This window comes from Palaemon carinicauda, chromosome 22, assembly GCF_036898095.1.
Source record: "Palaemon carinicauda isolate YSFRI2023 chromosome 22, ASM3689809v2, whole genome shotgun sequence".
In the NCBI taxonomy this organism is placed as follows: Eukaryota; Metazoa; Arthropoda; class Malacostraca; order Decapoda; family Palaemonidae; genus Palaemon; species Palaemon carinicauda.
In genome coordinates this window covers 65,077,665-65,091,776 of record NC_090746.1, presented here as the reverse complement: position 1 = coordinate 65,091,776, position 14,112 = coordinate 65,077,665, and the positions used below count along the sequence as shown (strand labels likewise).

The 14,112-nt window shown below is 44.4% G+C and overlaps 1 protein-coding gene across 1 annotated transcript in view; it reads left to right on the top strand.

Annotated features, from left to right (window-relative positions):
- Positions 1–14,112, top strand: part of mio (GATOR complex protein mio) — a 127,193-nt gene that overhangs the window by 75,695 nt on the left and 37,386 nt on the right. Inside the window, exon 12 of the mRNA XM_068346299.1 lies at positions 11,774–11,997. Coding sequence (XP_068202400.1) covers positions 11,774–11,997 — 224 coding nt within the window. The remainder of the gene's footprint in view (positions 1–11,773; positions 11,998–14,112) is intronic.

Below are 14,112 nucleotides of genomic sequence, written 5' to 3'. Positions count from 1 at the left end.
TCGTTGCAGCCTAGACCAGCCAGTCACCTGGAGGCCTCTGCTTCGTAATTGTTGGATGATGGCCTCGACTAGCTTTGTGAAAATCCTTGGAGCTATATTGAGCCTGAAGGCATAGCTCTGAAACTAAGGTAGGGGGAGAAGTGCTGACCTATCAGAAGATGCCAATAGGCATGTGTAAGATCTATGGAGACGGTGTAGGCCACTGGGGTAGTAGGGTCCGTATTTGCGAGATACAGACAGTCCCCAACTAACGAACACAATAGGGACCGAGAGTCTGTTCGTAAGCTGGATTGTTCGTAAGTCGTTAGTGTTAAATTTTGGTCTAAGGTAGGCGTAACCTAACTCGGATGTCTACGATTTTCAGCCGTAGAAGTCAACAAATAGCCCCATTTCATATAAAATAGGTTATTACAAATATTTTACTTTATCATATTACAGTAGTCTGTATAATACTGTAAAGTTCAGTACAGTAAGTTGTTTTATTATCCTGTACTGCACACTACATAATAGAAACTTGCACAAACAATCGGCCATACATATGCACTGCATTTCTGAATCAGCTGACTTGAAGTAAAATCGTAGTAAATATAGTGAACTGTACATTTAGTACAGTACTGTATATTAATTCCTTTTTAAATAAATGTACTGAAAGCTATTTTATTGTTCCATTACCCATTTTTTTTTGCTAGAAACTTACGTAAACAAGCGGCCATTTGCATTATGTACTGTACTGTAATGTTTACCTTTTCACGCTGATCAAATCAGCTGACTTGTACCGTACTGTATTTACTGTATGTAACAGTACTGTGCATTTAACTGCTTCATGGTTGTTTTGGTAATGTTAAATAAAATGCAGAAGGTTAGTTTAATGAATTGTTTTTAAATATAAAACTTACCCGCTGGTTATATAAAAGAGCTGAAGTCCCTGACGCCAGGGCAGAAAATTCAAATCTCGCGCTATCGAAGATACGCCAGGTGTACCAACCGCACCCTAGCGGTAGAACAGGTGGAACTATACACCAACTCCAGTTCTTCTCTCTGCCGTCATAGCTGACTGACATACAGAAGTTCGCTCTCGTGTTTTTACTCTTTTGGGAAGTTGTTTGGTGATGTACAACGTTCTTTTTTGAGTTTAAGCTATCGTTGATTAATTTTCCTTGGTTCTTATCTTGAAATCTTTTTGTTTGAGATTTTCTTTATTGTTTTTTCCCTTACTTTTTGCTTGTCGGTCTCTCACGTTAACTTTAAAATGGCCGACTCCTCCCCTGCTCAGCGTAGGTGTGTTAGTGAGGGTTGTCGTACACGACTTCCTAAGGGATCTATTGATCCTCATTCTATTTGTGTAAAATGTAGGGGTAAATTTTGTTCATTAGATGATAGGTGTAATGAGTGTCTTTCCTTAACTGATGATGATTTTGGTACTTACGATCGTTATGTTAGGAGATTAGAGAGAGATAGACTTAGGCGTAGTTCTTCCCGATCTGTGGATAGAACCTTACCTAATTTACCTGTTCCTAATCCTGTTCCTTCCCCTGTGGTGGTAGATCAGGAACCTACTATGAAGGACATGTTTACTGCTATTTTGTCTCTTGGTGAGAAAGTTGAGTCCTTAGCAGCCGATAGAAATACTATCTTTTCAGAGTTAAAGGTATTGAAAAACCGTGATCCTATCGGAACTGTGGAAAGTGTTTCAGTATCTGATGTGGTACCGAAGAATCGTGACTCTCTCGGTGTTGTGACAAGTGTTGATAATGTGGTTAGTGTTGCGGAAGGTGCGTCGACTCGAGTGTCTGATGTGGTACCGAAGAATCGTGACTCTCTCGGTGTTGTGACAAGTGTTGATAATGTGTTTAGTGTTGCGGAGGGTGCGTCGGCACGATCTTGTCGTTCACCTAGCCTTAGACCTCTTTCGAGCTCTCGAACCCATGGGAGAAGTAATGTCGAACGGCTTAAGGGAACGAGAAGCATCATCAATCGTGCAGACGTCCCCTCGAACGTTCCTGTTGCCGTAGCTCAGGTCGTTCACCCTCATCGTAGGAAAGGTGAGGTTCATACGTTATCCCCGTCTTCCGATGAAGGGTCGGGGAGTGAGATCTGGCGGCGAGCGTCGAGACCGCTTAAACGCTCCCATGTTGATTTGGACGCGGCGCGTCAAAACACACAGCGTCGGGAATCGCCTGTGCGGCCAGGATGTAGTTCGTGGGGTTCACCGGAACGTTTCCGTTCTCCCAGCGCTTGCACTCCGGCCAAACGTTCAGATCACCGTGTTCGTGCGGATATGATTCCTTCCGATTCGGACCTTGTAACTATTCATGCACCTCCTCTTCCATCGGATTGGCTTTCTTCCCCTGAAATGCGTGGTGACATTAGTGCGAATCTTCCTTCTAGGAGTTCTGTTGATCCGAAATGGACTGCGCTTTTGTCTATGAAGGAACAACTCTCTTCGTTGATGGATTCTTATCAACCAAGTGTTGGCGTTGTGTCTGGGCGTTCGATGTCAGACCAGTTATCGCACAAACGTTCGATGGTATATGGCCTTGACGAGTTATCACTTAGACGGTCTCCCATTCACAGTGTTCAACGCCAGGTTGATTTTGATGAGTCGCGTCAGAGAGTTTTGGTTGACCAGTTTGCGTTTTCTGGTCGCGGGGAAGAGCGTCGGCGTCGACAAGTGGACGAGACGCGGCAACAATTTGAAGTAGTGGATCGCCCGCGGCAACAACTTTTGGACGCGGCGCGTCAAAACATTGGTTTACAGCGGCGACATCCTGACTCCTTTGATCGCTCGCAGCAACAATCCTCGGACTTTACGCGACCTCGCGGCGATCTTCAACAGTTACCGTCTGATTTCAAGCGTTCTTCTGTTCAACAACAGTTGAATTCTAAGCGGTCTAAGCAGTTGTTGGTTGAGGATGATCGTCTACATGTCCGTGTTTCGCATCAATCTACTTCTACTTCTCCCCACCCAATTGACTCAGATGTTGGCCTTGACAGGCAGTCCCATCCAGACGTTGTTCCTTCGGTTCAGGCTGCAGCTGTTGCTGCACTGCCAGAAGACGAACCAGAGGAAAAGTCGGATGAGGATAATCCTATTGAGGAAGTCTCTGAGAATGAGGAGGAGAAGCATTATCAGCATGCTGTGGACCTTCGCAAGTTTATGCTTATTTTGACTGGAATTTTCCCGGATTCTTTTACCCCTGTGGCCCCTCGTTCTCCGCCTTCTGAATTCATCTTAGGTAAAGCTACTAAGGTTCCAGTTTACACCAAGATGGTTCTTTCTCGATCTTCTAAGCGCGCCTTGAAGTTAATGGGTTCTTGGTTGGACTCCAAGAAAGCTTTTGGCAAGACGGCCTTTGCCTTTCCTCCCGCTAGGTTAGCCTCTAAATCTAGTGTGTGGTATGAGACTGGTGAAGTGTTGGGCTTGAGTTTTCCTTCGTCTGCCCAAGGGGATTTTTCAAGTTTGGTAGATGCTTCTCGTCGTCTTGCCTTAAGGAAGACGAAGATTTGGTGGTCCATTCCAGAGTTCGACCATTTGCTTAAAGGTCTTTTCAGGGCCTTCGAAGTTTTTAATTTTTTGGACTGGGCTTTGGGGGCTTTGAGTAAGAGGGTCTCTGATATGACGGAAACGGACACTAGTGGTTTGGTTCATTTGATGTCCTGCTTGGACAAAGGTGTGAGAGATGGCTCCAACGAACTTGCTGCCTTGTTTACAGCTGGAATTCTCAAGAAAAGGGCCACGATGTGCTCCTTCCTCTCCGCAGGAGTGTCTCCCTATCAGAAGACAGGCCTTCTTTTCGCACCTTTGTCTAATTCTTTATTTCCTCAGGAATTAGTGGGCGAAGTGGCTACTGCTCTCACTCAGAAGGCCACACATGACTTAGTTACTCATTCGACTAGGAAAGTTTTGCCTCCGTCTTTCTCCTCTCGAAAACCTAAGGAATCTTCTTCTGGGTTTCGTCCTCAGTCCTTTCGTGGGAAACCCTCTGGGAGAGGCTCTTTTAAACCAGAAGGAAGGAAACCTAGAGGCAGAGGGGGCAAGTCCGGCCGAGGTAAAGTCTGACTGCCCTCTCCTTCAGACAGCAGTGGGGGCCAGGTTGACTCACTTTTGGGAGGCTTGGGAGAGGAATGGAGCGGACCCCTGGTCCGTCCAGGTGTTAAAGGAAGGCTACAAGATCCCCTTCCTGACCAATCCTCCTTTAGTCACAGATCCAGTGGATCTTTCGCCCAAATACAGAGAGGGTCCCAAGAAACAAGCCATGCTTCTACAGATGTCTCTTTTATTAGAGAAACGAGCAATAGAGGAAGTGCAAGATGTTACGTCTCCGGGGTTTTACAACCGCCTTTTTCTAGTACCCAAGAGTTCCGGGGGGTGGAGACCGGTTCTGGACGTAAGTGTGCTCAATGGTTACGTCCAAAACTCGACGTTCACCATGGAGACTCAGAAAACAGTTCTGGCAGCTGTGAGGAAGGACGATTGGATGGTCTCTTTAGATCTTCAGGATGCCTATTTCCACCTTCCGATTCATCCCAGCTGCAGGCGTTATCTGAGGTTCATGGACGGAAACAAGGTCTTCCAGTTCAGGGCTCTTTGTTTCGGACTTTGCACGGCTCCTCTATTGTTCACCAAGATCATGCTGAACGTGGCAAGCATGCTGCATTCGAGGGGAATCAGGGCCTCTCTGTATCTGGACGATTGGCTGATAAGAGCCTCCTCAGCCGATTGTTGTTTGAAGGACCTCAAGATGACTTTGGATCTCTCCAGAGAACTGGGTCTCCTGGTGAGCTCGAAAAAATCACAACTCATTCCATCCCAGGAGATTCTTTATTTGGGGATGGAGATTCACAGTCGGAGTTTTCGGGCTTTTCCGTCGTCGGTGAGAATCCAAGCAGCCCTCCTAAAAGTACAAACGTTCCTGAAGAGAGATCTTTGCTCCGTCAGAGATTGGATGAGCCTTCTGGGGACTCTCTCGTCGTTAGAGAAGTTCGTGACCCTGGGGAAGTTGTTCTTGCGTCCTCTTCAGTTTCATCTCAACCGCCATTGGAAGAAAGGGGACAGCCTCGACAGGGATTGCATTCCCATCTCGACTTCCATCAAGTCTCATCTTCAATGGTGGAACAACGAGCCCAGACTGAAAGAAGGCTTGTCTTTACTTCAGAGGAACCCAAACCTCGTGTTGTGTTGCGACGCCTCCAACTCGGGGTGGGGAGCCACTCTAGAGAAGCAGGAACTTTCGGGGACTTGGACGGTAGAGCAAACCTCTCTCCACATCAATCAAAAAGAGCTTTTAGCTATTCATCTGGCTCTCATCGGCTTCGAAAAGCAGATCAGGGGCAAGGTAGTCCAAGTCAATTCGGACAACACGACAGCTCTGGCCTATATTGCGAAACAAGGCGGGACCCACTCTTGGCCTCTGTTCGAGATTGCAAGACTGCTCCTCATCTGGGCGGAGGAAAGGAAGGTGACTCTTTTGACGCGGTTCACCCAGGGAGTCAACAATGTGAGCGCAGACAGACTCAGCAGGAAAGGTCAGGTTCTCTCCACAGAATGGATTCTGCACCCGGACATCTGCAAGAGTCTGTGGCGGTTATGGGGTCGACCTCTCGTGGATCTCTTTGCCACCGCGAAGACCAAACGACTAGAGTGTTATTGCTCTCCGGTTCCAGATCCCGAAGCTTTTCACATAGACGCTTTTCTGATGAACTGGTCACACATGGAGGTTTATGCCTTTCCTCCGTTCAAGATCCTTTACAAAGTGATTCAGAAGTTCGTTTCACACGAGGAGACCAGAATGACTCTGATAGCTCCGTTCTGGCCGTCAAGAAGCTGGTTTCCAGAGGTACTGGAATGGATGGTGGATGTCCCGAGAAGCCTTCCCATGAGACCCGATCTTCTCAGACAACCTCACTTGGCCCGAAATCATCAAAACCTCCGAGCTCTACGTCTGACTGCCTTCAGACTATCGAAAAACTCGCTAGAGCTAGAGGATTTTCGAAGAAGGCAGCCAAGGCAATTGCAAGGGCAAGAAGGTCTTCAACCATCAAGGTGTATCAGTCCAAGTGGGAGTTGTTCAGGGAATGGTGTAGAACTAACGCGATTTCCTCTTCCAGTACATCGCTTTCCCAAATAGCAGATTTTTTCTTGGACCTTAAAACTAAGCATAACTTCTCGTCATCAACTATTAAAGGTTACAGGAGTATGTTGGCGACGGTTTTTCGACACAGGAACCTAGACCTTTCTGATAATAAGGATCTACGAGATTTACTTAGGTCTTTTGATACGACCAAGATGATTCAAACGGCTCCCATCGCCTGGAATTTGGATGTTGTCCTTAAATTTCTCATGAGTGACAGATTTGAGCCTTTACACTCGGCTTCATTTAAGGACTTAACCTTGAAAACCCTTTTTCTAGTTACCCTCGCCACTGCGAAAAGAGTTAGTGAAGTTCACGCTTTAAGCAAGAACATTGGTTTTCGGAATGGGAAAGCCATTTGTTCTTTGCAACTGGGGTTTCTGGCCAAGAACGAAAACCCTTCTCGACCATGGCCCAAATCCTTCGAGATTTCTAACCTTTCGGATTTGGCTGGCGATGAATTGGAAAGGGTTCTCTGTCCAGTTAGAGCTCTACGTTGTTATGTGGACAGAACTAAGAATCTGAGAGGTAACTCAGACGCTCTGTGGTGTGCAGTTCGGAAACCCTCGATGCCCATGTCCAAGAATGCCTTGTCTTTTTTCGTTAGATTGTTGATTCGAGAAGCTCATGCTCAGTGTGATGAGTCGGATCAGAGGCTCCTCAAAGTCAAGACACATGAAGTCAGAGCGGTAGCGACTTCAGTGGCCTTTAAACAGAACCGTTCTCTGCAAAGTCTGATGGATACAACATTTTGGAGAAGTAAGTCTGTTTTTGCATCCCATTATTTGAAGAATGTTCAGACTCGCTATGAGGACCTTTTTACGTTGGGTCCTTTTATAGCTGCTAATGCGATAGTAGGTGAATGATCTACCACTACGTTCCCTTTTTTCCTAATACCCCTTTTCTATCTCTTGGAACTCGTTTTTTATGGTTGTTTGTGGAGATTGGGCGTCAGTCTTCCGCAATCTTTGATTTGGCTAGGTGGTCATTTTGTTCCTTGAGTGCACCCGGAACAAGGGTATTGGTTGAGGTCCTGTCATGTTATAGGTGTTTGTACCGTTTGACAGCTCCTAGAGATTTTCAGCCCGAGTGGATTACTGGATCTCTTAAGGATAGCGGACGAAATGAGGCAGAGTATCATTGCTGTCAGCTTCCTTATCAGGTGAGAACTGCTTAAGTTTATTGTATGTAACCCTTAAGTGAATTTTCTGTATGTAGCTGTCTCTGACCCGCCACCAAGGGGTGTCAATCAGCTCTTTTATATAACCAGCGGGTAAGTTTTATATTTAAAAATGATATTTTCATAATAAAATAAATTTTTGAATATACTTACCCGCTGGTTATATAAATTTAACACCCTCCCTCCTCCCCTCTAGAGACTACCTATGGTATGGCTATGAGGCATGGAAGAACTGGAGTTGGTGTATAGTTCCACCTGTTCTACCGCTAGGGTGCGGTTGGTACACCTGGCGTATCTTCGATAGCGCGAGATTTGAATTTTCTGCCCTGGCGTCAGGGACTTCAGCTCTTTTATATAACCAGCGGGTAAGTATATTCAAAAATTTATTTTATTATGAAAATATCATTTTATTTTAATTTTGACCGACGGAATCATTCTTTGTAGAGTATACGTCACGTATCTTGTGACGTCATGTAATAGGCGGAAGCGCGCTGACAAACCGAATGATTTCCTTTCATTATGTTGCCGAGTAATCTTATTACAGCATTCCCATAATCGAAACACCGAGTAACGATATCAAGTGTTTTAGTGCTCTGTATCATTAGTTATGAGATTAGTACAACTTACCGTAAAGTTAAGAAAAAAAAGTCTGATGACGTTATATTTCTTCTGGCGGAAGGCGAGAGGCAAATCAAGTGATTTTCTTCCGATCCGTTACTATTCCCATAAACGAAACATTGAATAAGGATATAAAGAATTTTTTAATAATTTTCAAAGAAATATGAAGATTTAACTGCATTAAAAATCAAAATACACACAGAGAGAGAGAGAGAGAGAGAGAGGAGAGAGAGAGAGAGAGAGAGAGAGAGAGAGAGAGAGAGGAGAGGAGAGAGAGAGAGAGAGAGAGAGAGAGAGAGAGAGAGAGAGAGAGGGGGGGGGGGGGGGGGGGGGGGTTTGCGTATTCCGTGTATAACTGATAATAAGGTCTATCAACGAACTGTATGGAAAATGTGATACCCTATAATATATTGGCGCTGTTGTAATATTCACTATGAAGAGATTTCGAATATCAAGAAAATTATATAAATTAGTGTTATTCGTACTATATGTGCGCATAATCGTAATACTGCAGCGCCACCTTGAGATCAGCTGATCTCCCAACCAAAAGTAAATCAAAAGTAATTGTTGATTATTGAAATGCTCAAGAAATTAAAAAAAATATGAACGTGCTTTAATAAACCACAATTAAACACAATAATGTCTAATGAAATATGAAGGCTTAATATTGAACGAAAAATTGAATACTATATGAAGCTTTAGAATTAACTACCCGTATGCGATTGACAGAGCGAGCACACACACACACACACACACACAGAAAGAGCTACAACGATTTCGCAGGATACCTAATAATAAAAACTGTAGGGAAACTGATTTTCTGTAACATATTGGCGCTGATGTAATATTCATCTTGAAGATATTTCTAATATGTTAGGAAATAAAAAAAAATGCCAAAAGTCTGATGACGTTATATTTCTTCTGGCGGAAGGCGAGAGGCAAATCAAGTGGTTTTCTTCCGATCCGTTACTATTCCCATAATTGAAACATCGAAAAATATGAAGATTTAACTGCATTAAAAATCAAAATACGAGAGAGAGAGAGAGAGAGAGAGAGAGAGAGAGAGAGAGAGAGAGAGAGATTGATTGATTGATTGATTGATTTTGTGCAACGGTTGACTCCCTTCCGGAGAAGATCCTGTACATAATCCTCCAAAAACGGGGTTGTGGGTTGGAAGAACCTCTTGAACTGGGGTGGTTTCTGTCTCCATTTCCAGCTTAGTCAGTTTGAGACTATGCTGTAAGCCCAGGGATCGAATTCACATCGATCCCTGAACAGGTGAAGTCGTCTCCTTACCGGGAGCTCCTCATTGTTGGTGTGAAGGACAAGATAAAGACTAACCTGTTAATACCCAAGCATGTCGACACAAAGCGACAGAGTCATTGTAAAGTCGACAGGAAGAGAGTGAACAGTCCCGTAGGGAAGGGTCCACACTCAGGGGGGAGAGGTACAGGAATGAAAGGCAGCTTATAAGGGCACCTGCCAAGACCTGATCATTATCATTAACTTAAGAAAAGAAGGGGTTAAGCCTGTAAGATAATGAGGGCCAGGACGCTAAGAATTGGAAATTCAAAGGATGTCCTGACAACCAGGTGGGATTCAATCAAACAACTCCAGTGTTCCTCTGATATGGGAGAGATTAGGAAAAAGCAGGTGACTAGTCTAAGGCTGCAGCTAAGGGGGCAGAGGGAGTAACCCGTAGCCAACACACAGCCAGTGCTAGAAGAATTCAGGCTGACAAGACCGGAAACAGAGACAGAAGGCAACACTACTGCCAAGATAGGCTAACCAGACAAGGGAGTCAAGACTCCACAGCAAGAGGGACATAGCACAGAAAGGGAAGCTGCAGACACAGAACAGGCAACTGCCAAAGCAGCAGAGAAGAACCCCAAAGGGTACCAACTCTACTCCTAGATAGGGTTAGGCCAAAGGGAGAACTGTGCAGGCAAGCCCAGCCTACCTAGCGGGTGAGGGAAAAACTCAATAGCTAGGGTAAGATGACTAGAAAAGAGGAACATAGTTCCAAGTACAGTCAGGTTATGGCTTAACTAGGAAGGGGAAGGGGCAGAGAAAACACCCAAGGGTGGTCTCTAAGGCTGCAGAGAGATTTAGTCCAGGGAAGGTGAAAATCTCGCCCTCCTAGGGCCAGGAGAGATAGCCTACAAGTTGTCCTGTCCAGGGATGATTGCGAAGCGTACCTCAGCCGCTATGGCACTAGCCAGGGATGGGAACAAAGTTCCACAACAGGTAGACACACTAACAGGCACAAGGGTAAGGGAAAAAGGGGTGGTGATGGGAGACTCAGAAATTGGTAAGGTAGCATATCAGGAAGGCCAAACTGCAACATTATTATTATTATTATTATTACTTACAAACCTACAACCCTAGTTGGAAAAGCAGGATGCTATAAGCCCAGGGACCCCAACAGGGAAAATAGCCCAGTGTGGAAAGGAAATAAGGAAAAATAAAATATTTTAGAAACAGTAACAACATTGAAATGAATATTTCCTATATAAGCAATAAAATCTTAAACAAACAAGAAGAAAAGAAAGTAGATAGAATAGTGTATCTGAGTGTACCCTCAAGCAAGAGAACTGTCTGGCCAGTCAAAGGACCCCTTAACTCTATAGTGGTAGTATGTCAATGGGTGGCTGGTGCCTTGGAATAGAGTTCCAAGGGGTCTACAGTGAAAGGGCACAAAGGACAAGTTCTCACAATCATGCATAGCTTACCAAAGACTAGAGGGAAGCCTAAGAATGGTTAAGGCAGCAAAAGGGGGTCTGCCTGTCAGCATTAGAACAGGCGGTACTGTGTTCCAATGGATTAACAGAAGTAGAAACAGGGCACAAGTTTCCAAGACCTGTGCCACCTCACCAAACATACAGGCTAAGTGGAAAGTGAAACCAGTCACCCTAGGACAACTGAAAACACTATCCAACTCCACATCAACAATGAAATAAACTTATATCTACGCAAGTCCGGCTGGGAAATGTAAACATTGAACAACCATCTCTAACGTTTCGATGATTTTAATGGTAGTAATAACATTTAGATTATCATAATATTAATTTTTCATTAAAAATCTATCATGATTAAGATTATCCTCACTTTTTCTCGAATCTCGCACCATCTTTTCTATTTCATATCGAATGTTCTAGCGTAAAAATGTCATAAATTATCTTGCTATCATTAGTGGTTGTTGACCAAATGCAAACAAAATAGTTAGCTTTCAGTATCATTGGTTATCACTTGAATGTGTGAATGCGTTCGTTTGTTCGTTATGTTCGGTGATGAAATATAACAAAACAATGGTTTCTGTTTTAGGTGGCGTGTTTAGGAAAAACGATATACTGTACAGTACTGTAATATCGCCTTCCTCTCATTTACTTTGAATCTCTAAAGATAAAGTAACTCAAACAATATTAGTAATAATATCATCATTACATAACCAATACTTGCTGCAAAAGGTAACTTATACACAGATGTGTAAATACATTTGTTTGTTAGTTATGATTGGTGATGAAACGTAAACAAAACTATGGTTTCTGTTTTTGCCAGCGGGCTTTGGAAAAGTAAAATATAAAATTGCCTTTGTTATTTATTTTGGATTTCTGATACAGCAAAAGCTGTCATATACACTTATGGCTTTGTAATCCATCAGTTATCTTATACAACAAATATAACCTAATTCATTAAAATATGCTCTAATTTTTTACCTCGGCTTATCTAAAGGTCATCTTCTATGCAGGAATGTACATTTGTTATGTCCCCCTTTTTAATTTTTTTTTCTCTTTATCTCTTGTAGAATTTCAGTTAAAAAGTTTACTTCCTGCATCTCTTTTAGATCTGAAGAACGTATCCGAGCTTTAGAACTGTGTTCGTGGGGATTTGATAACGAAGCTGTATTGAATAGTTTCTTGAATCAACTGGAGGCAACAGGTAATTACACCCGTGCTGTGGCTATCGCTGTCTTCAATCAGCGTATTAGACAGGCCATTCAGATTTTGCAACGTGGAGCAAAAACCAAGAAGGATCCTGGATTAAATTCCACTGCAATGGCTTTATCAGGTATTGTGAAATACACTTTATACTAATGTCAAAATAATTCTAAGAGATTTTTTAGCATTTTCAATGTATTAAGTCGTGCTGGACATCCAAAGGTTATTTTAAAATCTTGTTGGACAGTTCCAAAGGTTATTTGTTCCGACGCCAAAATACAAAACTTGTGCTCTCTATTAGGGAATATAATTTCGGGGAAGCTGAAATTAGCCGTAAGACTTTTAGCGAGGGGGGAGGGGTTTAGCCAGCTACCCGGCTCTCTTACACACACACACACACACACACACACACACACACACCCCTGTGTTCTGTTGTCACTTTTACATTTGCTTGGTGGAGCCCAACCCTTTTTTAACTGGCCTTTGACCAACTTGTTCTTTTAGCTCTGTTTTTTGTTCCATTTTTCGCAGATGTGAGTGTTGCTGTTCGTAGATGGTGTAGTGCCGGTGTTCCTCGAAGGCGGAGAAATCTTTCTTACGATCTCTTCCTTATTGATGCCTGACAACCCTCAGGTTGGAGGCCTCCCTCGCTTCCCCGAGGGCAGTGACCTGGTTCGCCACTGCAGGGGAGTAGTTCTCCTTGTGGATGATCCTTCACTGTTTTGAAGTAGATGTCACTCGACTACAGTCTTTCTCCTCTTCGCTATTGATGCCGCTCTCCCTCGGTCTGCGATGGGAGCCGGCAGAGGGAGTGCAAAGGCTGAAGCATATTCCTGTGGCTCTTGGGGGACACCTTTCCCGTCCGTGGGTTAGGTTTTTCTCCCGAGTAGTTTTCTTCAGCGCTAACCACTCCTTTGTTCAGCTAATGCAGCCGGTGTAAGGAGTGCAGAGTTGGATGTTCCTGTTCCTGTGGAAGTTATTGCTTCTGACCCATCACCACGTTCATTGCCTGCTGTAGTTTTTGATCATCACACTTGATGACAGCCTTTCCAGTACGTGGGGTTTGGTCCTCCCTGGAGTAGTCTTTGCCACACGGGATTTAGAGTGGGTTATAGACTCGTCCATGCCTTTTCCTAATCCGTCTGAATGTGGCCCATCAGAGCATGAAAATCATGTTACTTCTCCTTGCAGCAGACTCATCGCCCAGCTGACTCGCCTCGCCCTGCAGACTCGGCTCACCAACCAAGTTGACTCGTCTCGCCTTGTCTTCTCGCCTCGCCCAGTCCTGTGCAGCTACACGATCGCCTGACAGCTCGCGATCACCTGTCAACTCGCGATTGCCCTCGATCGCCCCACAGCTCGCAATAGCTCTCGATTGCTTGTCTGCTCTCGATCGCCCACAATCCCCCTCAGCTTGCCAGTCAGCCCGCAGTTGCCTGTCACATCTTGTCGGCTCGGGATTGCCGTCAGCTCACGATCGCTCATCAGCTCACTTCCAGGTTTCTGGGGTTCCAGCAACCTCTTCCAGGGCCTGATGTTTCTTCTACTCATGATCGACTTCTATTCTCTTCCGCTCTTCAGGACCTAAAACAAGGCAACATAGACCTGCTTGTGACCAGTTTCTTGCTCGTGTCCAGTCTACAGCTCACGTCCGAGTTTCCATCATGCCTCTGCAGGCCAGCTCGTAACAACTTCTAGATAGCGATCACCAACAGCCACCAAAGAATATCAGAAACCTTGACTCTTGTGGTGGCTTTTTCCGACTTCGTTCGATGGAGAACTTCTCTGTTGAGGATTGCAGAGCACTTCTGACTGTGATCCTCATTGCAAGCAAGCGCACTGCTCTTCACAGCGAGACACTCCTTCATTTCTTTCGTCTTGCACATAGTGCTCAAACGTTAGCACTTTCATTCCCTGTAGCACACAGGTGTGCGCTACTTCCATGCAATTATGATGGTGACAGTACACAGAATATTAACCTTTGGTTTCTACAAGTCGTGCTATTTTGGTAGTTCTTACAACATGCAGTTGAAGCAGTTTGGCACACACTCCCTTCTTGGAATCTAACCCAACACGCGCCAACGATGGGAGGGGAAAAGCACAATTGTCAACCTTGGTGCTCAATACCTTACCCATCACTTGGAACTTGTAGTTTCACACAAGTACAGTGGTAGTATTGGTCTCTCGATGCATTCATCTTCATTTTAGCTTCGGTTCTCAACATGTCTCAAGATGTCAGACTGAT